Source organism: Cebidichthys violaceus, unplaced genomic scaffold (genome assembly GCF_023349555.1).
Source record: "Cebidichthys violaceus isolate CVI_PGR_0920_01 unplaced genomic scaffold, fCebVio1.0.p SCAF_30, whole genome shotgun sequence".
Lineage (NCBI taxonomy): Eukaryota > Metazoa > Chordata > Actinopteri > Perciformes > Stichaeidae > Cebidichthys > Cebidichthys violaceus.
Genome location: NW_027176484.1, coordinates 2,216,086 through 2,243,942, shown reverse-complemented (window position 1 = coordinate 2,243,942; position 27,857 = coordinate 2,216,086). Strand labels below are relative to the sequence as shown.

The 27,857-nt window shown below is 45.0% G+C and overlaps 2 protein-coding genes across 6 annotated transcripts in view; one reads left to right on the top strand and one right to left on the bottom strand.

Annotated features, from left to right (window-relative positions):
• ppip5k1a (diphosphoinositol pentakisphosphate kinase 1a) overlaps positions 1-10,946 on the top strand; it is a 32,243-nt gene extending 21,297 nt beyond the window's left edge. For 2 of the 4 annotated variants that reach the window (XM_068724429.1, XM_068724428.1), the window contains exons 27-30: positions 868-930; positions 8,165-8,302; positions 8,397-8,510; positions 8,615-10,946. In XM_068724429.1, the coding sequence (XP_068580530.1) occupies positions 868-930; positions 8,165-8,302; positions 8,397-8,510; positions 8,615-9,228 (929 nt within the window). In that variant the 3' untranslated portion in view covers positions 9,229-10,946. The remainder of the gene's footprint in view (positions 1-867; positions 931-8,164; positions 8,303-8,396; positions 8,511-8,614) is intronic. The other 2 variants (XM_068724431.1, XM_068724430.1) reach the window with 1 other exon arrangement.
• Positions 10,947-12,923: 1,977 nt separating this feature from the next.
• Positions 12,924-27,857, bottom strand: part of map1aa (microtubule-associated protein 1Aa) — a 37,665-nt gene continuing 22,731 nt past the window's right edge. For both annotated transcript variants that reach the window (XM_068724263.1, XM_068724264.1), the window contains 5 exons: positions 24,957-25,039; positions 23,271-23,411; positions 16,290-23,169; positions 15,663-15,889; positions 12,924-15,371 (listed from right to left, as the gene is read on the bottom strand). In XM_068724263.1, the coding sequence (XP_068580364.1) occupies positions 15,216-15,371; positions 15,663-15,889; positions 16,290-23,169; positions 23,271-23,411; positions 24,957-25,039 (7,487 nt within the window). In that variant the 3' untranslated portion in view covers positions 12,924-15,215. The remainder of the gene's footprint in view (positions 15,372-15,662; positions 15,890-16,289; positions 23,170-23,270; positions 23,412-24,956; positions 25,040-27,857) is intronic.

Below are 27,857 nucleotides of genomic sequence, written 5' to 3'. Positions count from 1 at the left end.
ACACACACACACACACACACACACACACACATATATATTAATACATGTATATATTACTACATCTTTGACTCGGTAGCAGAAGTCACTCAGCGGTTTCATTTCACATTTCATTTTTTGTTGTGAACATCTCGGCCCTCTCCTTATAAATCTAGGGCTTTGTAACTGTGTGCGAATGTTAAATTCAAGGAGCCGAGTGATGCATCATGGGCCACCATGGCTCGGCCCTGAGTGCGTAGCTGATGTTTGCGGTTGTGTCGTCCAGTAGATGTCGCTGTGGTATCACACACAGACACACACACCCCCCTGATCGTCTTTCATTGTTTGGTCTTTGTCATCCATCTTGTTCCTTTTTCAACAATCAAAGGAAGCGTTCTAGTCTTGATGCGGTCGAGTGTGCACAAACTGTGCTGATTCAGTTGCATGCTCCTCCCCCCCTGTCATCTTTTATTATTCTATTATTTGTCTCCACGCTGAAGCGTCTTTATCCCCGGTCAGCATCACCGGCTGATAAGTTTTTAGTTTGTTGTTGTTTACGCGGTTGAGCGGCTGCATTGTGGATCATCTTGTCGCGGTTGGACCTGAAGCAGGTTCAGCAGCAGGTCGCTGGTTCTTCTAGCTGTTGGTGTGACTCCTCCTCATCACCTCCTAAGTTCAAACATTTCATCTCACTCCGTCACCACAAAGATGTTCCGTCCATGAGTTCTTCAGTCAGGTGTTCCTCACGAACGCTCACCGGCTCTTTTGTCCCGCCGGTTGATCCACATTAGAGAAGAACAGGGACATGATTTTAAAAACATGATTTATTCAAGTTGCTGTGGCTCCGAGTAACTCTAGTGATTTTTTTATTTTATTTTTTTATTTCCTCAGAGTTGTTGTCTATGCCGGCAGTAAAACGATTTTCTGTGTCGTTTGCAAAGTATCCGACTAATGGTACGTCTGCTTCTTTCAAGTACTTTTCCACTTCACCTCCCTTTTGTCTTGCATGTCTTCAAACTTGTTTCTTGGCCTTTTTGGGTTATTTTTTTATTTTAATTTTTTTTCCCACATGGCCCTCCAGCATTCCAGGTTTCCGTTATTCTTCTTTTCTAATGATTTTCTTTTTTTTTTCTTTTTGTTTACCCATATGCTTTTGGACTGTTACTTTTTCTAACACTACCTGACATTCTCTTTCTCACCAGGGTTCCCACTGGTCATTTCAACTAGTGAAAGATTAACAAGTCAGGAGACAGGGAATGTCAGCGAATGTTTGCAACGGCCTCATAGAAGTGTAGCTGCAAATCTAGACATCTTCAATATATATAAATATACATATTCTCTTCAGAAGGCCTTTATACACCGGGGGGGGCACCTTTTTCGTGCGATTACTTTGCATTTCAATATGTTTTTTCAAACTGTTTTATTTACTTTTAAACAAACTTTATTTCTCCTTCCAGATCAGATCCGCTCTCTCGGTTCTTACATTTCACAATAAAAGCTCAAGTCAGACAACAGGATCCTGGTAGCCTGCGCAAATCTATTCCAACCTTTTTATCGAGAGAGTCTGTTCCAAATTAACCGGTATAAATAGTTATGATGCGAAATATTCGCAGGTGAGTATTTTTTTTTTTTGCATTTTTCGGGTGGTTGATGAGTCACATCCCCCGGTGTGTAAAGGCCTCTTCTAACCCTTTGGATGGTGAACAAAAGACCTTTTCTAATCAACTGAATCATCCTAAACTGCCTTTAGTCGGTTTAAAGCAAAGTTCTTCTCTCATCCTGTTCCAGTTAACAGTCACCATTTCACACTCACTGCAAAACCTACTTTTACTGGAACCATTCAGAAGTTTCATTTAGTGTCAGACTCAGAAAACAGACTGTATATTAATTATAAATCTGAGTTTATTGTCTCCCAGTTCTTCTTTACTGCTGTTTACACGAAACCACTTCCTCAGCATACGCTAAATAATTTACTCAATATTAAGACTTGGGACACTTATTAATCATAATCATTTTTGCATCATCGCTGCCAGCTGTAGAGTTGCACAACAGTCATTTGATGGCGGACATAAGTATATGGTAGATGTAGTAGAGAGGCAGGACACGGTCTGGGATCAGTCCCTGTTCTGGTCCGGCTGGAGGAGCGTGGGCTCAGTAACGGAGTCGTTTATTCCGGCTTTGTGTATTTTTGCAGAGTGATGATTTCTGGCACAACCGTACCTCCTTCCAAGGTGCACACTTTTAGAATCACTTTCTTATCAGACCGGCATGCTTTGCTTTGTTTTTTCTGTTTCGAACTGATGTCAGCAAAACGTTTTGTGACGGGGCCGGTTGAAAAAGACTTTCTTTACTTTTTTTATTTTTATTGAAAGGATACTTCAATTTACTGTCACAATTACATAAAGGTTTGGTGACGTGCAAGAGACAAAGGAGGTTGAAGCAGCAGAGGCCGAGGTGTCCTGACTTTTGGTCCCTGGTGTTGGTCGAGGTTCTAAACCAGTGGATCAGACTCTTCCTTCTCGGGCTTTCTGTTAAAAGTGAGTCTGGAGGCAGAGATGCTCCTCCATCCATGTCACACAAAAAGAAGATCTTTACGGTGCCGCCAGGGGGACACAAGTGGTACATCTACAAGAATAAAACTCTCACATTTAGGAGAGAAAAAAAAAATCATGAATTTGCAGGGGGAAAAAAAAACAAACAAATTCTAAAGTAGTGTTCCTGTAAGGATGGCCTCTGAGAGATACATATTCACCGTTTTGTTCATGTTCTTTCATGAACATAAATAAATCCTAATGTGATTAATACATGTTGCACTCGCGTCACCGCGGTGTTTAAACGGGGGAGGTGTGATGAGGTCGATGTAACCTCACAGCGGAGCGATGTTCTTCTTTTACTTGAACCTCAGAGAATATTAGTTTTCTCTCACAGTAGTACCTCTCCCTCCAGCTCTGTAATAGTGCTTTTTGTACGTAATCCTGTCACAAAGTCAGTCACACAACACTACCGTGTGAACCCTGCCGGCCTTTTTTTTTTTTTTGGACCTTTTTTAATAGCACAACCAGTTATCATTTCTTTTCTTTTTATTTAACTTCTAAACGTTTCGTTCTCTATCTTCATGTTTTTAAAAAGCAAAAAACAAAGCAGGGCGCCTTATGAGTCAAGGGTGGGAACCCTGTTTAACATCCTGCATACAGTCTGTAAATGAATCACCATGATCCAATTATTCAGTTTTTCATTTATGTGTAGTGTGTGCATGTGTACACAGTATTTACATAGAAGTCACTCCATGGCTGCTGAGGATGTGAATGTTCAACTCTCCCTCTGCCTCTCTCTGATGGACCTGTGGCTGATTTTAAAGGGTTCAATCACAGCTGACTGATTGTAAACAGAGGACGGGTTGAAGCATCCCCCCCCCCCCCCCCCCTCCCCCCGATTGTTTTGATCCATAAGCACTCATAAGCCTCTCAGTGTCTTCAGTGCACACGTGTCGTCGTCTAGTGTGTCCAAGACTTGAAAAAAGGGCAACTATATAGATGAATATTATATTATTGTTAACGATGGGGCTGTACCAAATCACATTTTACCTTTACATTCAAAACTTCTCTTGAGGTTTTGGAACGACGCTTCAAATGTCTGGCGGCATATTTTATGACGTCGTCACTCAAAATACAAGTTCTTCATCAGATTAAATGAGTTATTCTTTTCTATTAAATCAACTTAGTCTTTAGTTAAACAACGTTTTTGAAAGAGTAAATGACAACAAATATCAAGCTGAATATTTCCTGAGATAAAATCGTGTTCATTTTAGAATTTTTTTTAAATGTTGACTTTTGATAATAATGTTGAGTTATCAGAAATGTTTGGAAACAATCCCACGCAGCCACACCTGGAATCTAACAAAAGTCCAAATGCACTAAAAGCGTCTGAGACCTTCTCAAAGAAACAAAATCTTAATATGAATAAAACGACGACCGCCGCTTTCACTGGTCAGAACGTCAGCTGTCACCACGTAACGTAAACTACGTTACTTGATGGTTTGTGTCTCATTCGTATTCATAATTTAAGGAGATGAGTTGTTATCTGTCGTATACAGTAATGTTGTTTCTTTACCTGAAACGCTGCTGGTTCTGGTTCTGTGCCGTTAACATGCGACGCCTGCAGTTCACCGTCGGAGCATCACTTATAGCTTTAAGTGTGTTTGGAGTCTTTATAATACAAGTAATATAATAATAATAATAACAATGATCTTTATGTGCTCCTGTGCAGAAAGACTTCAACCCAATTTCCCTTTGAATGTCCACGTGATGAATGAAGCGTGGAAGTATTCAGTACAGCCCTAAAATGTCCCACTTTGATTTTTCTTTTGACGTTTTTTTTTGGATAATTTCTTGAGAACATTTTATCGGTGAGACAGACGGGAAGCTTGGACATTAAGACATTGACGTTGTTGTGAACTGACGTGCTACTTTTCTTAAAAACGAGCTGCTGGTTTAAATAGTGTTGGTCGGTCTGGATTTTGTGAATCTTCTCTCATCTCTGCTGTTGGATTGAATAGCCGTGTTGGATTTTTTTTTTTTGTTTTCTGTCCTTTAACTGGTTCCTTTGGCAAAAAAAAAAAATGTTCATCCGCAAGTGTTTCGGTGGAGAGTTTTTTTTTGGGTTTTTTTCCGAGTCGACTCGTCAACCAGAGCCGTCAGATTTTCCAAAAAACACCACACGAAATGACCACTTCCTGTTAAGAAAAACCGCCATGGAGTGAAACACAACGGTGTGCTGCTCTCTCACGTATATCATTCACCACAGGAACACAAGATGACACTTCCACCACAGCAGCGGCTCCACCGGTCTGGTGCGCTGCTAAAGGTACGACGCAGTTTTGTGTTGGCTCCAAATGTCCAGCTGCAGCTTTGTGTAAAAAAAAAAAGATGGCGTCAAATTGTTTGTTGATGTGGACGCCAGATTTACCTGCACATGCAAAAAAACAGAGCTCCCCCCAGTGTTTGTCTGGAGACGGTCGTCACTGTTTTTGGGCTCCGCAGCTTCCTGTGAACGTCTCGTGTCGCTCTTGCTCCTCTCGTGGATTCTCAGTAATTGGATTGTTAGTTGTTGTTTTTTTTTTAAAAGTTTAAATAAATGGAGGTACTGCGGAGGAGCAACACATGGTGTGTTTTATTTTCTTGCTGGATGATTTGTTTGCCGCGCGGAGAAGTTTCTGTTGAAGTGGTTTTCTTCTTCTTCTTCTTCTTCTTCTTCTTCTTCTTCTGATCTGCGGCCGCTTGGTGGCCATGGTGAGCTGCTGGCTGCCTCCTTCACGCACACACGCCACACTTCTCCTCTCTTTTTATTTCCCCTCTCATCTTGTAATGTACTTCAGCCCTTCCCTCTCTTCCTCGCTTATCTCCTATCGTTTCATGTCTCTTGTACTGCTCCTCCTCCTCCTCCTCCTCGCTCTCCCTCTTCTTCCTCAGAGCCCCTGGAGGAGCCCCGTGTGGCCCAGTTGTTGAGGCTTTCCCCCACCGACCTCAGCCTGGACGGTGCGCTGGCCCACCACCTCCACCAGTGCTCCTACCACCTCCGCCTCTTCCGAAACTGGCTCATCTCCGGCCAAGACCCCCTAGAGTACCTCCACGGTTAGCCCCTGGCCCCCCCCCACCCCCGCTCTCCATCCCCCCTCCCTCCCCTCCTCCCCCCCCCCCCCCCAGCCTCACGCCCTGTTCAACCACTGCTCACGGTTTAGTTGGGCCTGTGCTCGTACTGTGGTTGACTCTCATGCTTTGCCTCTTGATGTTCCTGCATGCTTGCCTGTTTCTGTGGTAATGCAGATTGCAAGCTGGAGTGGTGTGAGCTGTTTTTGGGGGGGTTTTTTGGGCCATTCTTTGCGACCACTCTCTTTCCCCTCTGCAGTGGCGTCTATCTTTACCCCTACGTTGGTTTAGTTGTTTTTTTTTTGAAGGATTCCTTAACCATACAAAATATCTTTTTTTTGGGAGTTTACATGCAACGAGACAGGAAAAGTAGGGCTCCAACTCACAACTGTTTCTAAAAATGTAAAATGTCTCAAAGATATTAAGTGTGTTATCACAGTGGACAAAGAACACCAGTAGTTATTCTCATATGAGCTGGTTCAACCAGTACCTTTGTGGTACTTTAGCTTAAAAAAATATGACAAACAAGTAATTGTTTCAGCTCTAATCAAAAGTGAAATTCTCTCAAAATGATAATAACTAGAAAGGCACTCGTACAGCACAGAAACACCAAATGTCAGTGTGTCGTCCCCCCCACCCCCCCACCCCCCCCTTCTTCTCTAATCCTGCTGACAAAGTGACCAGAAACAAGCTCCTTGGCCGAGATAATGAAAAGATGACTCAGATGGACTGAAAGGCCCGCGGGTCGGGTTCAAACCCACGACGTGTAACATGGAGCATCCTCTCCAGTTTAAGTACATCTTTATTTTATCATAACATAACGTAGGCCTGAAAGTACCATAAACTGCACGCATTCAAATATCACTGATTCAAAGATTCAAAGAGTCCGACATTCAAATTTGAGACTTTCTTTCCTTGTCCCGCCCACTCTCTGTGCTCTCCCCCAAACTATGTTACCAAACTCCACCACACTGGCTCGTGTGTTGAGAATTGAATCTAAATAACACACCAAGAGAGACGGACGTCGTTTCCATTTGTCGCTCCAGTCGGTGTCACAAAATGAAAGATGACTTGGTTTGTGTTGACAGGAAATGTGATCACAAATTGACGATTAGTTTGATCGACCGTCAAGACGACAAACGAGCGATAATAAACGCTGAGCCGAGTGTTTTGGACGCACTGCAGTGATCACGAGGCCAACATCTGGCACAGCTGGACATCAGACTGAAGAGTGTTAGCAGACGGCATCAAACGGTAGTTCTTTATATTAAGCTCATCGTAATAAGCTCTAGTTAATAGTTAACGAGGCCTTATAAGATGATTATTACTAGTGTGTTAATAAAGCTGTTATTATTAACTTTATTGTTGGACTGTCAGACATTTAAAAGCAAGAAAGTTGTTTGTACACAGTTTAAAGAATGTTAATTAAATGGTTTATATTAGCATCAGAAACATTTATTACCTATTATGTCATTATAGCTTTATTAAGATAAATACATACGTTATAATGCATTTATTAACATGTAACAAGTTTCATATACGTGCTTCTTAATGTCTTATAATCTAACAATAATAATCTAAATCTAATCTAACAGTGTTTATGATGCTATGACTCGCTGAGGGCCTTATTACCTAACGCTTATTACATGTCACATTGTCATGTTCTTCGTCTCGTTTGCGTATTCTTTTGATCAGATTTCTCCTGATCTAAATCAGGCCGCTCGGCTCATGTTGAGACGTTTAAACACTGATGACTCCCAGCTTTTGTAGGAACTCAAAGTAACCACACATTTGTACCAGAACTCCAGAACTCTCCGGTGTTCTTCATCCACACCTTACAGTCTGCTGGCCGAGTCGCTCTTCTTCCTCACATTAACCAGCATGTGACCGCTGCTTGTTAGCTGAACACAAACGCACAAAGAGAACATCCTCTGAGGATTTTTTTTTTAATTTAAATGTATTTTTAGTGGATCGAGGCGAGGCTGTGGTTGTTGTTGTTTTTTTTTTTGTTCCGCTTTGTGATTGGTGGATTGGTTGTGAACTAACAGTGGGTGAACTGCTGTGGATAACGCGTGGTGGACCCGAGCTGCAGTCTGGACACATTTGAGCCGCCGTGTGCTGCCGTTAGAGCTTCTGTGTGTCGGGACCACACACACACACACACACACACACACACACACACACACACACACACACACACACACACACACACACACACACGGGCGTCATGTTTTAGACCTGCTTGCTTTTTGCAGCGAGACGTTTTGAGGATGCGTAGACTGCGTAGCCGTTTGATATGGTGTCTTGGCGTCCAGCATGGTGTTTTTTTTTTTTTTTTTGTATATATATATATATATATTCATTTATTTTGCACCTTGCCTGCGTGAAGATGAACCGTAGCGGCTGGCAGGAGTTTGTTAGCGGTGGTTAGGGAGCAGGACGTCGGAGCGCAGCGCTGAGGTGTGGTGTGTTTGGGTGTCACCGTCTGCCCCGGTCTAACCGAGGCCTGACGTTTGCCCGCGGGCGTCGTGTTCTCTCCGCAGGCTTCGAAGGCTGCTCCATGGTGCCCTCCATCTATCCTCTGGAGACGCTGCACAACTCGCTGTCGCTGAAACAGGTCAACGAGTTCCTCACCGGCGTGTGCGACAGCGCGGGGGATCCGCACACGAGGACCACCAGAGGTTAGAACAGCGGGCGCAGAGTCGTCGTCGTTGTTGTTTACAGGGTGAATCACGTCCATCATCTCTCTGACTCTCCTTCACCGTCTCCCTGCAGCTCTGTCGGCCATGTTTGACACGCACAACCAGCCGTCGGTGGACTCGTACCTCCCGCAGAGAGTCCTCTCCTCCTCCATCACTCTCAGATCTCGCTCTGACAGACCTCCTTGGTGTGAGTATGAGCAGCGTCTCCTTCTTTCTCACTAAGATTTGACATTTCTAGGTGTGTACTCCCTCTCGTGTCTTTTAATGCGTGTTCATGTTGTCGTCCTGCAGACAGCAGCGGTCCGTCCAGCACGGTGTCCAGCGCCGGGCCGTCCTCTCCCACCACCGCGGACACCTCGCCACGCTTCAGCTTCAGCGATAAGATCTCCCTCACCCCTCAGAGCAGCGAGGAGACCCACTCCTCTCTAAACGTCTCCGCTCAGCCGCCGCCGGGCCTCGACCCGACTTGCTCCGCCGAAGCCCCTCCGACTCCAAATAACTCTCTGGAGGACGACTTCAAGCTCTGCGCCGTTACCGGTCAGCGGCCCGACGATGCCGAAGGCGCGCAGGAAGGACCCGAGGTGGCGATCGCGGTCGGCGACGCCTCCTCCGTTGCGATCTCAGACGCTGGCCCGAGGCCGCCGTGCTCTGCGTTGGCGGAGCTCTCTCTGGCTCGGATGGAGGGTTACTGCCTCCCCGGCTCGCTGCCCGTGCTGCTGGAGCTCAGAGAGAGCAGCAGCGAGGCGGGCTCCAGCTCCCAGACGCCGCAGTCTCCCGAGGGAGCCGACGAGTTCTTCGACACTCTGGAGTCCATGGAGCTGTGGATGGACAGTCCGGAGAACCCCCCGCTCACTGAGACGCCGCTGGAGGCGGCGGCGGCGGCGGCTAACGCAGCAGAGCCGTAGAGCAGCGGAGACTTCACAAACTCAGTGTTCAACGCCACACTTGCTGTTCATTGCCTTTTAAATAAATAAAGGCCCACTGGTTACGTTCATCTGTCTGTAAAGATGTAGGGAGCCACTTGTTCTGTTACTTTGTTACGGTTGCACAAGCCCTTTTCTTAAAGCTGCATTAATCCATTTGTTTTTTGGCCACTAGGGGGCAGAAACACCCACCAAGCTGTTACAGTGTTACACATCCAGCAGATGTGATAAGGTTTTCATCCCGTTGGGAGTCGTGTTTGTGTCCACGTGATTGATTTCAACGTTCTCTCTCCATCTGCTCTGGTTTAGAACCTGGTTTTAGCTGCCAGATGTTCGCCGACGCCGTTCACATGCACAGAAACATAGTGGTCAGACGCCGATATGGATCAAAAGGTTTGGGACAGAATCATTCCTATTAATAATCATGTAGTCCACTTACACAGTTCATTGTGGGTCAACAGATGTCAGAACATTTAGAAACTACAGTAACTTTGGTTACATTTAGTTTTGACTCTCTCGATACTTTATCTCACAGTAACCCGTCCGAATGTTTGAGCTTGTGAACGTGGTCGGTGTCAGTCGGCCATGTTGTTCTGGGCCGGTAGAGAACGAACACAGTTGATGTGTTTAGATGATTCATATTGTGGCCACAAAGATGTTGATTAATGGAGCTTAAAACTGTCCTTCTTGCCTTCAGCCGTTTCCTTTAGGAAGCTGCAGGAGTGAAGGTCGACCACGTGTTTCTTAGTTTGTTACAGGAAGCTCTGACGTATAAACTGTAAAGCTCTCTCCGTCGTACGTTTTTTTTTTTTTTCGTTCCCGCGCTGAGCTTCCGTGGCGCTTCGTGGTTTTAAGTTCCTGCGTCTGCGATTTCAAAACAAAAGCTGAATCTTTATTACTGCCAGTGAAACACACCGAGTGTTCGATCCCAGGGTCGGACCGTGTGTGTGTGTGTGTGTGTGTGTGTGCGCACTGCTTACTGCCAAAGTCCTTAAGCCTCATTGAAGATTCATTATAATCAGTAAAAAAAAATATTTATTTTGAAATTGCATCTTTAAAAAAAAACTAAAATTAAAAGTCTGGTATTTTTGATACTAACATCAGATATTTAACTGTACCATATTATTGTTTATTTTTTTTTGTAAATTCACCTCATGATGTGGGAAAACCCGAAAGCTAATTTCTCATTTTATCGCCGAACAAACCGGAGGAGCATTTCGCGTTAAATGTGCTTTTATTGTGGCGAGCGGTTATGTAGCAGGTGTGTGTGTGTGTGTGTGTGGGTGGGTGGGTGGGTGCTTGAGGAGCAATTCAGGTAGACGTGCGATCCTGTGTTTAATCAGTGGGGTTCCATGCGACGACGTACTGAAGAGGTCTCTGTTCAGACAATCACACCGTTTGGTTTTTGGTGCTGCTGGTTGCTTAAAGGGTCGATTCACGCAAATTATTCAAAACATTGTAAAAAAGCCTCAAAGGTTGGCTCGCTCACGGAGAGTTTGGGTTTTTTATCTTTTAGTGATCCAGTAGATGTGAAATCACACTTCCTGTTTCACCTCGTCAGTCAACGACTACACTAACCTGTCTGTTCTTCTGTGTGAAGTTTAATACTTTTGGTTTTTAGAAAGTTCATTGTGTGAAACATCCTCACTATTCTGTAATACTGCTAACAATGTTACAAAATACAACTTTTGGAATGTAAATTTCATTTGTGGGTCTTTTGTTGTTTGCTTTAGTGTCTTTTGTCGTCTCAAACAAACCAATTATATCAGAACTTTATAGAAAAGAAGATAAAGATTTAAAGTAATATTGAAGCTTTTAAATACCTGCAGACACAAGAGTAGAATTTTACTTTTTCCACTATGCTAATTCCACACAACTGTTCCACTTCTTCCTTCTGCATTTAATAATTCTCTGTAAAGAAAGTAATTAAAGTAAAAAAAACATGTTATTAATTAAAAGGAGCAAGCGTCGAATGACACTCGAATGTGGCCGATTGATAATTAAGCGTACAGAGGATGGATTTGATTTTCCTTTTTAAATATTACGGCCGTTGTAGGGAAATGAAAAGAAGCCAGGGGAGGATGGATGACGTAATCGGATTTATCAATAAGCAGATTCTCGTGATTTTAGCCCAGATTCATGTATTATAATTTAGTAACTTGTAACTAAAGCAGCGTGTGGATCAAGTACCTCAAAGTTTATCTTCAGGTACTTCAGTAAATGTACTTTACTTTGAGTGGTCAAAAGAAAGTATCTACTATTGAAATCAGTACTTGTATGGAACATTTTGAAATGATACTCGGCCCTTTCCGCCTCTTGCTCCCGCTGTACTCCACCCGGGTCATGTGACCCAGGAGGTGATGTCATTGCAGCTTCTCACAGCAGGGGGGGGGGGGGGGGGGCAGCTCAGCTCTGCGCTGTAAACACTGTCAGACTGTTGAAAAGAGTCAGAAAACAAAGCGCTCACTGTTCCCACGTTCCACTGGATTACATCATCCTCACACCCTGTGAAGGAAGGAACACTGGCGTCTTGTTTCTTTTCTGTTTCTCTCTGGGACATTCATAGTCCCAGGAGGATACATCCTCATCCCTTTGGTGACGCTTCTTCCTCTATCGCTGCTATTAGATTGACATTTTAAAGCTTTTTAGTAAAAACATCTTGTGCAACTGTCGGATTGGATTGTCATGAAAGTTGGTATATTCATGGTTCCCAGAGGATGAATCCCAACGAGTTTAGCGATCTGCCGATTTTTCCTCATAACACTGCAAGCAGGTCAAAGTTTCCACTCATCCGGTGAAATATCTTATCATCTACATGAAGGGCTGGAAATACATTCTGCAAAAACAATCATTGTCCCCAGAAGATAGATCCTAATGATTTTAGGGCTTCCTCTGACTTTTCCTTTAGCGCAAACATGAGGATCACATTTGCAGTTTTGAGTGAAATATCGCGACAAGTATTGGATAGATTGCCATGACATCTACCATGCTAGCATGCTAATGTTAGCATTTGGAACCTCACAGAGCTGCCGGCGTGGCTGTAGACTCTTAAACTCACTTGGCTACAAAGGGTCACAAGCGAAAAAACACTTTGTATTAAAAGACTTTCATCAGTTTACAGAAGCAGAACATTCTACGTGATGGAACGGAAAAGAAGAGGGAGACATTTTTTTCTTCAGTAAATGATGTTTTTATTGGTCTTCACCACACTTGTTCCCTTTTTTAACAATAAATCTGTTTTTTGTTTTACCTTTTGTAAGCATTTAAAGAGCGATAAAGAGAATATTGCACTTAAAAACAAGAGATGAAAGTAGAACCATGAAGCAGAAAGGAGGGGGGGGGAGGGGGGAACAACCAAAAACGATCACGAGGCTTTCTTTACAGCACAGCAAAGCCAGGTTACATGTGCCTCCTCAGTACCGCACAGCTTAGCTTCTTAAATATACATCTTTTAAAATAGCAGTTCTATGTTAAGTCATGTTTTTCTTCATCTATTACAATACAGGGGAACTCAAAAAAGGTACACATGCACGTACAAGCAGGGCTCACTGAAAACCAACAGTCCTTATGATGATTTGTTTCACGGCTGAACGCCACAGATATTTAGTTTTTTCCAGTTTTTTTGTTCTTGTTTTTGCACAATACGAAAATGCAGCGTGTGTGTGTGTGTGTGTGTGTGTGTGTGTGTGTGTGTGTGTGTGTGTGTGTGTGTGTGTGTGTGTGTGTGTGTGTGTGTGTGTCTGTGTCTGTGTGTTAAGCTTTGTCTGGAAAAGAGTGTGAATAATAGGAAATCTTGTATAGATAAAAATGTTTTGACGTGAGTGTCTGGCAGTCTGGGTTTTGAGTGGTCTGCTCATATGTGAGTTGTTATTGGCCTTTACAGCGGTGCAGTATTCAATAGGAATGCAGCTCACAGAGTGGCTGAACAGGAACAACGGAGCTCAACGTCAGCGTCGTCGCTTCACTGTCTGTGAGGATTTTGTCAAACGGTCATCCGAGGAACGAAGCTGCGTTGGGCTTTTAAGTTTTCCCTTCCCTGCACAGAGTCGAGACGCATCGCCGGATGCACCAAGGCCACCAGGAGATCAAAGTCCTCCACGGAGAACGTAAAGGTAAATCTGCATCTTCACATTCAAATCAACTGGAGCCGCTGAGGTTGTTGTGGCTCCCTGCAGCCCTCCTGCTTTATTTTTTATCTTTTTTTTTTTTTTTTTTATGTACATGCAATCTGTTGTGCATGCGTCGCAGTCAAGGGAGTAAAATATCATACAGAAGAATATCTGGAGTTTTTTTTTTCTTAACTGCGGATCATAAAATAGCAACCCTGGTGAGGTGTGTTGGTCCTGTAGTTTGTTGGTTTGTTTTGTTCCTGGTTAAAATCTCTTAAAAGTACTTATCAAAATATATATTAATATCAAATTAAAAGCATGTCTACGCATAATAAAAGCGTTACTTGAAAACGTCCACTGGTTAACCACTAAAATTAACAAATTGGCTAAAAACATGAGGTGGCTTCAAAATATCTGTTTGCAAATGATATTTAAAAGTAACCAGAAGAAAACAGCACAGCTGTAATTGTACGTTTTTTTTAATGTTGCTAAATTTAAGTGTCTGCACAATGGTTACTGTTTGTGCTTCTCTGAGTGGCAGCTTCAGGAATTCTAAAACTCTACGTCTGAAATAGTTTAAAAGTGCCATTTTTATGCTCAATATGTACAACTATTTTTATTTTTTTTTTATTTTTCTTGTGCACTGACGTTCTCACCGACAAGACTCGCACAACAACAGAGGAGACCAGCTCGCCGAGAACCTTCCGAAACCGCCTCAAAACATCTCCCTTCCAGCACAGCAGGACAGAAAGGCACATGTGGGGGACAGTCTAACCTCTCAACCGCAAACACAAATCTCTCCTCGCAGCCACATGCTCCTATTGTCGTAGTGGAATACATTCTTCGTTCTTCAACGCAGCGTTTTGTACAAAGATCTTTTGAGACGCGGCAACTGATATGAGGTTTGTCGATTTGTTGAGTGCTGTTCTGTATGTAAAGATATATATAAACGGGGTAGAATCCAAAGATCGCGAATGATGATTTTGTTACTTGAATCACCGCCTTCAGTTCTCCTCAAGATCCTCTGCAACGATACGTTAACAGGAAATACACTGAAAAAACACATCGAAGACTACTAACGATTACAGAGAGAAACGTATTCGTTGAATCCACTGTAAGAAATAACAGCCACCGAGAAATTCCTACTGCAACGATTGATTTTCGTTTTTAAATAACCGTAGAAATATCATAACTCACTACAAGACAGATTTCTGAATATGGTCTTCCCTATGCTACGGCAAATATACTGTAAACGACATATTTTCTATTGTACTATTTCAGTAGGAGGCACAAAGTTCAACACTGGGACTGTCATTGTTTTGGAAGAAAGACAGAAAATAGAGGAGAGTTAAGTAAAGCTGGTCACATTTAGCCTGTAATGATGATTTATCTATCAGCAAATGTATTCAAATTTGTTTGGGATTCAGTGGAAGGAAATAACTTTGTTGCCGGCTTTAAAGTGCGCAAACTTGTGCTCTGATTTCGGCCATTTTGAAGACAAGCAACCATACATTAATTCCATGTTTTTTTCCTATACTTATTTACGGGCATTTTGTCTCGGCCAATAAACAAAGACTCATTGTCTCAAGTTGGGGAACAAACAAAAAGAAAAACTGAGAAATAATAATGTAGTGGAGGACATAGTTGTCAGAAAACTACCGTTGTAATATAAGTGGTGAAAGCCACGACAAGCTTATCAATGAATAGAAATCTAGAAAAACACAGACGGTTATCCAGGTCTGTTTCTGCTTTCGCTCAGAGCCCAAAGCAGAGGCAGATTAGCATATCAGGCTATAGAGAAGAGCAATTAAAAACCAGATCTACGCTGAGAAGGGGGGCGAGAGGAAACCGGAGGGGGTCTTAAAACTCAATCTTGCAGGCGGGGAAAGACTCGTCCTGCATGACGACGGTGCTGCTGGAGGCCAGGACCATGATGTTGAGCTCCTGCTGCCTCTCGTGGGTCTGCTGGTACCAGTCGCGGGTCACCTCCGTGTCGTGGGTCGGGATCAGCGTCACCTGAGCGTGCAAGACAAGAGATCAGGAAAGAAAGGGGTGAGACATGGGCTGGGTTTGACAATCGCAGTGTCTCCCCTCTCTGACTCGCGCGCAGTTCATTGGTTGTGAGAGAATGGTTCGATGCGATATATCTATGGTATGTTTGAACTGCATCGTCAAACTTTCTTGTATGAATATTGTGAGGCCCCACCAAAATGTTCATACCAAAATCCCCACTGGACAGGTGGTCATTTTAAACCCTGAAACGCACGTAAATAAGCGGATCGTGAATCGCAGCATCAAAACCGTTACCTGTAGGTTCGATCCCCACTGAGCTTTGCCGTCCAGCAGTGCATCCAGGACTCCTCGGCCGGGTTCACCGCTCGCCGCGTCGTTCCCGCTGACCACATAGTACGCAGAGCGAACGCGCTTGAAAAACTCTTGGTCCACGTTCTTGGCACTGCAGTGGTTGGGAATGTAGGCCAAGTCCACATAAATAGGAAGGCCAGCAGCACCTGCAGAACCGGACTTCTGAGAACCTGAGTGGGAGAACAAAACAAAGCTGTCACCATGCATGCATGCATATTGTTGTTTGTTGTTGTCAGACTGATTTATACATTTTACATACTCTGCATGCTTTTATGTTTTGTGCTTCTGACATGTCTGTTTTTAGTGTCTAACAATGCAGCATACTCTTGTCTTTCTATTTAACATAATTATCTCTCATTTACTTGCTTTGCATGTGTCGTTGTATGAGCCTCTGTGTTGCATGTCTTGATAGTACTTGACAATGTTGTATAAAAGTGTCCTGAATGATGTATCTACTTATATTATGAAAAATAGCCTGTTGGCTAACTGCCAAATAAACCAATAAAATATCAAATAAAAAACTATGTGCAAATTATTTTAGTTTTGTAGAATTTAATACATTTTTCTCACCTGAACTGTTCTTGACACCATTCATCAGCGTCTTGCCGGGGTTGTAGCTCGACCTGGAGAGGTCATCGTCTTTGGAGCCCTGTCCGTCCGACAGACGAGACATGCGAGAGCTCTTGTCTGCCTCCTTCTTCTTCAGCGAAGCGCTGCGAGGAGACGGCGTCTGTTTGACAGGCATGGGAGACCTCTTGCGCCTGGCCGGGGACGCTGATTTGGTTTTCCCGGAAGTCTTCTTTAAGCCCTTGGCTTTTGGCTCCTTCTTAACTAAGCCGTTATCCAGGGAGTCGGGATCCACCATGCAAACGTCCGGGCGTGGGGGGTGAGGGTAGGGATCCATGACGGGAGCAGGAGGAGGGTCGTTGCTCCTCCCAGAGGAACGATGGCTGCCTCCTCCCGTGGCGGATAATTTATCAACGGGCATGTAGTCTGCATCCTCATCTGAGTCCATGTTGCCCTCGCCGGTGACCGAGGGGAACTCCTCGGTGCCTGGAGGGACATCGGAATCTGACTGAGAGCCTAAAGACTCGCTGACGGAGGTGGGCGGTGTGTCCTCTGTGGCCAGACCCAGCACTGGCATGGTACCGCCTGCTTGGTGCAGAGAGCCGCTGTCCCTGCTGTGATGATGGGGCTGCTTGTGAGCCCTTCTCTTGACTGACAGATCGTGCCCATCGGCCTCTTGCGATTGATCACTTCTGCGTTCACGATCCTCATCGTCGTCGTCGCTGGATAACTGCCGCATGCACGGGTTGATGAAGGATGGCGAGAGGTCCTGTTTGGGCTGCCTGTACTCGGAAGAGGAATACCCAGGAGAGCTGCGACTACCGTATGAGGAGGTGGCTCCCATGGGCACATCACCAGCAAGATCCTGATCGCTGTCGTCGTCGTCGTCGTCGTCATCATCGTCCTGCCCTCCTCGGCTGCATTCCTCGGCGTAGAACGGAGAGCGAAACGGCTGATCAGTTGTAGAGAGAGACAGCGGGCGGGCCGGGTGCTCTGGCTCCATCTCGCACTCCTCTTCAAACTCATCATCGTGACGGTAATGGGGAGGGGAGTCTCCGGGCACCATCCCCATCTGGGACTTTGACATCTCCCACTCAAAAGAGCTCCTGTAAGCTGCTCCCTCTCTGGGCTCCACCTTGGCTGGGCCTGAAGATGCACCACTGGCTGCTGCACCAGCAGGGGTCGAGGCGGCGCTTGCGCCAACCTCCGTGGGGCCATTGACTGTGTCCGGCTTGTTGGCCTGGAGAGGCGAGGACATATAGGAGCCCAGAACATCGGGGAGAGCACCATCTGTCTTTTCACTGGCAGCTGGAGCGACAGGCTTGTCAGAAAATGAGAGGCTACCAGCCAGGCCGCCGGAGGGCGACCTCCGAGTCATCTCACGCATGTAAGCCTCCTCATCCTCTTCCTCACTGCTGTCCGTCTCCTCAAAGTAATGCTTGCCTTCTATGTCAGGGCGCGGTGAGGAAGTGACACCGAACAGGGCGGCACTGGCCGCCTCTTTGTCTTTGGAGATCTCTGAATGCTGAGCAAACGGTCCTGCTGAGGCCCCAAACCCAACAGCCGTGTCCAGCTTGGACCCTTTAGACCATTCAGGCTTATAGAAGCAGTCCGATTGAGGGCCTTTGTCCGTAACGCCATCTGATGTGGTCTTTTGCTCCTTCTTGTCCTCAGCAAAGGCAGCGGACGATAGTGAGGGGAAGGACTTGACCTCCTCGAATGGGCTGAGGGGTGAGAAACGAGCTAAACTGGAGGTGGACTCGGCCGCAGTCGTAGCTTTAATCTGTTTCTCGGACACTTCTAGATAGTCGTCTTTGGCGCCAGCGGAGCCGGAGAAGGAAGAGTCCATGACCTGTTCATCTTTAAAGGAGGAGTACTCAAAGAGAGGCTCGGCGGGCGTCTCCAGCTCCTCTCCGAACTGACGGCTGGTGGAGAGGGAGCCCGAGGTGGACGAGGAGTAGCTATAGGCCGAAGAGGAAGAGTACCCAGGGGCAGCGGTGGTCGTGTACTGAAAGCTTGTGTCCAGTGATGTCTTACTCAGAAGGTCTGGAGTTTTCTGTTTCTCAATATCAGCATCAGCTTTTTGATTCTCGTAATAACTGTCCTCTGTTGATTTCAAAGTGAAACCCTCTTTACCTTTGTCAGTGGTCTGACTTGAATAAAATGAGTCTTTCTCACCACTCCCATATGAGCACTCAAACCCTGAGGAGTAGCCAGAGAAACCCGTAGCTCCTAAATCTGTTGGCTTTCCGCTGATGGATGAAGAGTCAATCTTCGCTTCGTGTTCAGTCTTTGTGAGTGAGCTAGAGCTGCTCGGCTTCCCCTGGCTGTTGTAGCCATATCCAGCCATAGAAACCATAAATTCAGGCCTCTTTGAGCCAAACATTTCACTGATCGGACTTTTTACTTCCTTCTCTGACTTCTCTTTGGCGCCTTTCTCCATGTCGGAATCAACCACACCCTCGTCGTCGTTGTCCTCCTCATCTTCGTCGTCCTCGTCGTCCTCATCGTCTTCATCGACAACATCGTCATCATAGTCCTCCTCATCCCTTGCTGTCAGTTTTCGCATGTCCACCTCCAAACACCCTCCTTTCTCGCCGTAGCCTGCGGCAGCATCATCAAACGCCGTCATTGAGGAATACTTCTGGGGCTTCGTGCCATCAGTGTGGCTTTTAAAAGAATCTTCTTTTTCTGGTGACAAAGAAGTGGACGAGGATTCGGGTCTATCAGCCATTGAAGGGAATCGGCTACTTGTGTTGTATTTAAATGCCTCCTCTCTTTGGCCCTCTTCAAATGGAGGTATAGCAGAAGTGCTCTTTGAGTCGAGCCACGGTGAGGCGGAGGACTCTTTTCCATAAGAGACGGTAAATCCCTCCTTCTCTGACATTTTGTCCGTGGCTGTTACCGGGGCTGGGGGCTCTGGTTTCTGTGAATCCACTTCACCTTTTGCAGTGTCCTTCTCCACTTTATCTAAAGACTCCTGACGATATGAATCTGAGTCCACTGAGCCGTAAATGTCACTGTAAGAGAACGTTTTGCCATGCACATAGGGCGTGTCCTGTCTTATATACACCGCCTTTTCTTTGCTCTCCTTCTCTGGAAAATTGTAGAGACTGAAATGAACACTTTTCTCGCTCTCCTTTAAAGCGACATCTGTTTCCTCTTTTTCTAAGTCTACTTTACTTTGATCTGTTGATAAGGGCTTATGGGACCCTTCCCCACTTTGGAAATCCTCATCTTTTTCATCTTCATCTGAGTACATCACTTGAGGTTTCGGTTTCTCTGTGCTGAAAGACACCTGTGTCTTGTCCGAGCTCTTGACTTCTGTTTCTATCTTTGAAGATTTTGCCTCAGAGGCGAAGTCGTCGTCCAAGAAGCACCCCTCTTTTGCCTCCATAAGCTTGGCCTTAACAGTCGGCTGTAGATTCTTTTTGGTGTAAGAGTCATCTTCCTCCTCATTGTCTTCACTTGATTCTTCGGACTCGTCAGAAACTGTCTTGTCACCGATAAAAGCGGTACTGTCTGAGACGATGGCTGATTTAAAATCAAGCGCTGCTTCATCTTTGTCTTCTGTCCTAAAGGGTTTCTCTTCTGTCGGAGAGTAGCCACTGCTTGTCGGCACAGACTGTGTGGGTGAGGCCAGCTTCATGGTGCTGTCATCTGGACTTAGACATCTTTCCTCACTGTCCTGCCTGTGGGACTCTAATTCTAACCCAGAGGAGAAAGACGGAGGGGGTGAAATAGGCTTTATATCAGTCTTAAACCCCTCTGAGCTAAAGAGAGACTGGTTTTCTTTGACAGCCTGTGTGGGAGAGTACTGCATGGTAGAAAAGAGAGGAGGAGGAGAAAAAGTGGCAGAAGGAGATTTCTGCTTCTCCTGAAGCATCATGAAGGCTGCGTGTTCGTAGCCCTCTTGGAGTTTACCCAGAGGAATATCGACGTTAGGAGTCTGATCCTCGTCCTCGTCATCCTCGTCGTCTTCTTCTTCGTGGACCAATTTGATCTTTGCGTCACCTTCCATCTCAGCAATGTTGGGCTGGTACTCATCAGAGGAAGGAGACTTGAAGCACTTGTCGTCCTCCAGAGAGGAGGTGGGTGAAATGGTTCCCGCTGAGTTGAGATAGTCCTTCCCCTGGGCGGCTTCTGCGCGCAAGGGGATGCTGTTGATGGGGTCCAGCAGGAGAGAGTTCTTCCCAGCCTCCTCGGTCTGAGGCGCCGTCACAGAGGCTATCGACTGGTCCTCTGCTACAGACGTGGCAAAGGACGACAGTTTGTCGTATTCCGTGATGGAGGTCGCCGAGGAGATGTGCTCCTCCTCTGCAAGAGGAGCAGCAATGATGGCTGGGTACGGTGCAAGTTCATGCTCGTGACCTCCCATGAATGCTTTGGGTTTGACGTCAGACACGGCGGAGCACTTCATCTCTTTTATACCGTGCATGGAGTCAAAGGTACCGGGGACGTCAGGGACAGAGATGTCATAGGAGCCCACATCGTAGCGCAGCTGTGGGATCCTATCTTCTGGTTCCTCATGGATCTCCTCATCAGAGATGGTCTGCTCAGTCTCGGAGTAGCCGGGGATGGTTTCGTCTTGGATGAAGGAGAACTGCTCCGAAGCGGAGGCTGCTACTTGACCCGACAGGGCTGCGGTTGATGGAGGTTTTGGGTCAGCTGGCTTGGTGTCCCACTCCTTTCCAGTTTTTTCCCTTTTTGCCTCCTCTGTTTTATATTTCAGGACCTCATCGTCTTCCGTTCCTTCAAGGTCAGCTTTTTCAATGACATCACCCTCCTCCTCTGAGCTGTCGCTCTTCTTCGATCTGTCTCTTATGTCGTCCTTTGCGGGGTATTTGTTATATTTCTCCATTTTCTCCTCTTCGTACTTCTTGTCAAAGACATCACTTGCTTCCTTCTTTTCAGTGGCTGCAACGCGTACCGTAGCGCCTTTGTCTTTGTTGTCTTCTCTCTGTTCGACAGGGGATTTGGGCGAAGCCAATTTAGTATCAGCAGCTGGTGAAGTGACTTTCTCATCATTGAAAACTAAAGACGGGACTTTAGTATCTGTGTGCAGTGAATGCCCAAACATCACATCATTCTGGATTGGCTCAGTCTTCACTTTGGACTGCTCTTCTTGTTTCAGAGCCTCAAAGTCCTCAGTAAGGTCCTCTGGGGAGGAAACGATGGACCTGTCAGCCAAAGCTGCTGCTGCGATCTCCGCTGGGATGTTCTTTGGGACTGGCTTTTTCTCATGCGCTTCCTCTTTCACTGCTTTGTTTTTGTCCGTCTTGGGCTTAGCCTGAGTCTTAGCCTTATGCAGAGTTTTTCTCACTTCAGGGGTGAGTGGCTTCAGGTCAGGTTTAGTGATTTTTCTCAGCTCCGGTTTACTTGGATCCTTCTTTTTATTCTCCTTGGCTTTACTTTCCTTTTTCTCTTCTTTTCTTATATTTTCATCTTTCTTGACTTCACGTTTCTCTTTCTTGATTTCTTTTTTCTCTTTGTCTTTCTTTTCATCCATCTTGGATGCTTTTTCATTCTTGACAGTTTTATCCTTGGGTATTTTCTTTTTCTCCGTCTTGCCTGCCACAGGGGCCACCTCACTGTTTTTCTGTTGCTTGGTGGCTTTTAGACTTTTGAGTTTCTTCTCTTCCTTCTTTTCCACTTTATTCTCTTTAATGATTTCACTCTTGGACTCTTCCTCATGTCCACTGGCTTCTTTCTTTGTTGCTTTAGAGTGGGGTTTCGGTGAAGACTTGAGACTCTCTTTGCTGTCAGTTCTTGATCTCATTTTTGTCTGTTTGATAATGGGAGGAGGTGCACCAGATGATATGTCTTTTTGAGTCGCCACAGGGTATCGCAGGAAGTCAAGGTGTTTCAGTTTCTCAAGGCCCTCAAAGATTTTATTCTGCGGTGCATTTCCAGGGAAGAGCACCCTAACTATCTTTTCCGTTGGACGGTGAGGAATCCAAACAATAAGAGCGGTAACTGATGTCAAATAGGGGACAGATATTTCTCCTTCTTTTCCATTGGCCATCGTAATCCCTGTCTTGGCTTTGCTGTTCCCAGCCCATTTCTGCATTAGAAACTGCATCTCTTTGCTCTCCTTTACAGGGTTTAAGACGTACATGTCTAACTTTCCCACACCAAGTTTGTGGAATAGTGTAATGGGTTCAATAGTGTTGCTGACTACCCTGTGAAGAGGCTCCGGTGTGATACCGAGCTTGTTGAGGTACTGCAAGGTAAGAGATGCTTCCTCAATGCTGCGCTTCACTTTCAGTGTGGACTCAGGCATTCGAAGCTTCTCTGGGACGTTAAAAAACACAATCCCAAGCTCAGGAGAGATCTGGTTCTTCATCCATTCGCCGTTGCTGCTGGATCCACTTCCTTGGTTACGCTCCTCTTCTTGCTCTGCAATCTTCCTCTGGAACAACCCATTGATGCCTGGGAGGTTGTCTGCACCAATATGGGTGAGCAGAACGGAGTCGATCCTGTCCAGGTGGCGAACCAGCTTCCAGAAGCAAGACTTCCGATCAGACCCTCCATCCACCAGGATGTTGAATCCGTTGACGGCGAACAGAGCGGAGTCTCCTCGGCCTCCGGGGAAGATGTAGCAGCAGGGTTTGGACAGCTTCAGAAAACCTCCAGAGGTTGGGGGCTCCAAGAGGTCAAAGGACGATGGCACATCAACCGTCTCTGAGACATACTCGGTAAACTCCGTGACTCCGTCCATGTCGGGGAGGTGAGGTTCGGGATTCAGGCGGTATTCCAGAAGATTTTGAAATGACTGCTGCTCCTGGCTTTGGCCAAGGGAGCTCCAGCCCCCGTCTCCCTGACAGGAAACAGTAAGCCTGGATGGCTGCTCTGAAGAGGCCTTGGACAGGAGTTCAATCACCTGGGAACACAATAACAGTTAAAAACAGCCTAAATAATGTGTCCATGTAAGCTTTATATAAAGTTGATCCATACACTGTAAAGAAAGCACACTCTGCTTACTTGAGGGTTGGAGATGATGTCGGAGAAGTGCTGCCAGGTGAAGGCTCCAGCTTGCAGTAGGATGTCGCCTCCCTGCTCAGAGCTCTGGCCGGTCAGTATCAGCAACTTATTCCCGGCAAAATCGGTGATTAGAGAGCGAATCTGGGTAGAGTACAGAGTAACCAACTGTAACAACTGTGAATATTGATGCTCTGTAATAATACATCTTGCATAAGTCATCCAAATTAGAACAATAATGTCAAATGTAGGCTACTGTACTGGAAAGATGAGACAAATCTTTTTTTAGTGACCAAACAACAAAGCAAAGGTTCCCAAAATAACAAAGCTCACATCATCTCACATGTATCTGTGTGTAACCGCTCTCACTTCACCAAGTTGTCAAATATTGCAGCTTGGTCAGTGGGCCTAGGCGTCAAACTTTATCGTCACACTTTAACTTTATCGTCACCAATGAATGGAAGTGACCATACTTGAAATGCGGAGGAGTGACGTAAAGACGCCGTATATGGCTCTGGTAGCGGCAGCGACATGTCAATCACAAGGTAGCCCCACCCTGAAGCATACTCCGCTTTATGGTCTATTTGACTCTAAATAGACCATAATTTACTAAATGAACATCATCCTGTTTTGAAGAAGACTTAAAACTAGAGATTGAGACCATAAACTCATGTTTACAATGTTTACTGAAGTAATAAATGAAGAGTGAAGTAGAGTAATTTTCCCATAGACTTTCCCCTGCTTGTCAGTAGAGAGAATGCAAGTTTTAAGACACTTCCACATTGACGTAGTGTAGTTAATTAGGTTACGTAACATAGCATTTCTGGGTCCTAATACTACTTAACTACGTTACAAACATTAACCCAAACAAGTGTATTACTAAACCTAACAAAGTTAATTCCAGTGAAAATGGAAGTTTATTTCAAATACAGCTTTTCTAATGTGATATCTCCAAATGCGCATAAAAACATGTGATTGGAAAACTACGGTCCTTCTAGAACCGGTGTTTGGTTTGTCTGTTCTAGGCTACTGTAGAAGGTTGACGGTGCAACATGGACCGTGAAGAGGACCCGCTGCCTATGTAGCAAACAAAGACGCAGCGTTTCAGGTGATTATACACTAATGAAAACATAGTTATGAATATTATATTCATATAAATGCTACACACTGGACTTTAATTTCAGCCAGCAAAAAGCACGTTATTTTTGTAATTGATTGTCTCAATGAGAAGCTGAATTTGCTGCATTAAGAATAAATAAACAGTGCAGTGTGTTTCCAAAGAAACAGGGTTTCTTTAACAGATTCAAAGATCAGCTGCTGTTTGTCATACTACTCTAGACAAAAATAATAATGAAAACGACGAGGTTAACTCATTTCAGAATGTTTTTTATTTAAATTCCACCAGCAGTCAAAGGCGAAACTAACAATTGGCTATTTTTTAACACTGACAGTGAAATCTGAGGCATTTGAGTGGGTTTATTTATAACACAAAGAAGTGTCTGTGTCTCACACTGAGTGAGTTCCTGTTAATCAACTGAGTGATGATCACTAGCAGGAGAGACATGGACCTCCCATTGGGGCTGAATGGTGAAACAAAAATGATGGCCAGAGATAAAAAATACAGAACATGTCCTGCAGGAATCTGTGGTTTTGTCTGTGTTGTCCAGGTGTTGTCCAGGTGTGACTCACCTCTGAGGCAGCGGTCTCCTCTGATGGGTTCACCAACACCACTGTCTCCAGGACATCACTCTGATACTGGAGAATCCGCTGACCTGCAGGAAACACAGATAATAAAAAAATGATGACATTAAGGTCCAATAACAGGCCTTCTAACAGTTTAATCATCATTTAGCTTTAATAAAGACCTAGAACAAGCTGACACAGAATATGTATGATCCTGTCAGACCGTGTGAAATCAATAAAATAGTTTTCTTGGATCTAGACGAGTCTGTGAGGTTGTACTTTTGAGCTAAATGCTAGCGTCAGCATGCTAATGTGATGACAACGTTAACGCTAACATGCTAATGTTTTGCAGGAATAATGTTCGCCACGTTCACCATCAGCATGTTAGCATTCCAGTAGTTAGCATTAACACAGCACATCTAAGGCTGAGTGTTATTAGTTTTGGAGATATTTGGATTATTAATAAATGTATTAGACAGATTGAACGGCGGTCATAAAAATGGCCGCCGCTCTGACCATCATACTACGTTGATTTGAATGTGAATGTCTGTTCTACTACTGTTATATTTCTATAGACAAGTTGATACAGAATATATATATATAATGTATACTACTAAAAAAAAATTTCTTAGAACAAGAAGAGTCTAAGATGCTGTACTTTGGCACAGTGATGCTTTGAGCTAAATGCTAGCATCAGCATGCAAACGTGGTCACAATGACAACGCTAGCATGTTGATGTTTTGCAGGAATGATGTTCACCATGTTCACCATCAGCCTTTTAGCATTCTAACATTGCACTAACGCAGCTGAGGCTGAATGTCATTAGTTTTGCAACTTATTTGGATTATACAAATTGAACGATGCACATAAAAATGGCCGCCGCTCTGACCATCATACTACGTTAATAGTAGTACCACGTTAAGTTCTATTTCTAAAGACAGGACTCTCATGGTGAACTGCTTTAAACCGAGCTGCTGGGTGAAAGGTTAAACTAGAAGAGAAACAATCTCTTAACATTATGAACGGCCGGCGTCATTTACTGACAATGCTAACAACGGCCGTCACTCTGCACATGTGGCCGTGCACAAGCATCCTCAAACCCCGCCTTGTGTCCTCTCCTTGTTCACTTGACATCTTATTTATCCACTGGCCTTTACTAAAGCGCCCCCCCCACCCCACCCCCAACGAGTTTAATCCTGGAAATACGCTATTTTCATATACAATCACAACAACAAAAAATAAAAAATAATAAGCCTCTTTGGCAGTTGCTATGGGGACGCTTCTCTGGCTGTCGCTGCTGGCTGAGTTACACTGACCCAGTCTTGGCTGAGGGAGACGCATTGCAGCATTTCTGCGAGAGGGAGGGGATGCTGGTACTGCATGAGAGTATGCACGCAGCATCACATAGTACGGGAGGTGAAGGCGAGTGGCAGAGCAGCAGCATTATAAGCAGCTCCATCACAGTGGGCATCTATATTTAGCATGAAAGAAAAAAGACATAGTGAAGGAGCTGTCACAGTGTGTTTATGTCTCCTTCTTCTGCTGGAAGAGGAGGCAACGAGAGGGGGGGGGGGGGGGGGTGAGATAAATTCAGCACTTGATGGCGTAATATTTATGTGTTACAGGTCACAGATACGTGAGGCACACTTTGCAATGTAACATATAATGTACACGCGTCAGCTGACGAGTCAGATTCATGCGGCTTCATTAGACGCTGGCTGAAATGAGTTCACAATCTGGATTTGTTCAGCTGCTGATCAAACAAGTAGAGTGGAACTGATATGTTGTGGGTTTTTCCCTTTCCCTTTTTCTTTCTGAACCCAGGAGACGGTTTGAATGTAAAACAAACAACAACAACACCACCAATACTGACATCTAGGTTGTTTTTTTTTATTCTTTTGATTCCTTGCTGCGTGGTGACCAGGCGTCAAACTCCGGGTCTGAAGAGTGAAGCCGTTAAGGAAGTGCCTTAAACCTGCATTCTCTCTCGTGTCCATCAGGGGGCGACTCCTCTGGTTGTATAGAAGTCTAGTCTAAAATGACTCTACTTCTCTCTTGATTTATTCCCTCAGTAAACATTGTAAACATGAGTTTATGGTCTCAATCTCTAGTTTCAAGTCTTCTTCAATACAGCATGATGTTCATTTAGTAAATTATGGTCCATTTAGAGTCAAACAGACCATAAAGCAGAGTATGCTTTAGGGGCGGGGCTACACAGTGATTGACAGGTCTCTACCAGAGACATATACGACGTCTCTAAGTCACTCCTCCTCACTCCAAATATGGTAACTTCCTGTTCACTTGTTGCAAAAAAGTCAAGACGGCGACGGCCGAATCGTTGAACTCGTGGCTTCAAAACATCAGACCACAAACCAATGAATGGCGTCTCGACGACTATACGTCCACTTCTTATACACAGTCTATGGTGGTGACAAAATGCTCCACTCCAGCCCACTAATATAAAATGCTCCGCATGTCTGAGAAGCCTATTAACCGCCTCACTCCTCTCATTCCCATTTCAAGCTGTCCAAGGGACAATCTGCTGTAAAGCCACTTGTCTGCCCACTCATCATTCACACTGTTATCATGGAAACCAGCGTCGTCTGGGCCTCTGCGGCTCTCATCGGGCTGAATGCGACGGACTCGTAATGAAAGATTAACTAGAGGGAGGATGGATGCTCGTAAAAATTGTGACCCTCTGTTGGCTGTGAGGAATGCAGTGACTCCAGTAACACACACAGGAGATCGTGGTTGGTGCATCAGACCGGTACAGTTTCCTGATGACAACTGGATAATGACGGAGGGGAAGAAACGATTCGGGCTTTCGGCTGTAAAGATTCGATCTGACATACTGTACTACAGCCCTGTAGGGTCTCCATCACGACGAAGACCTGCAAATGCTTTTAA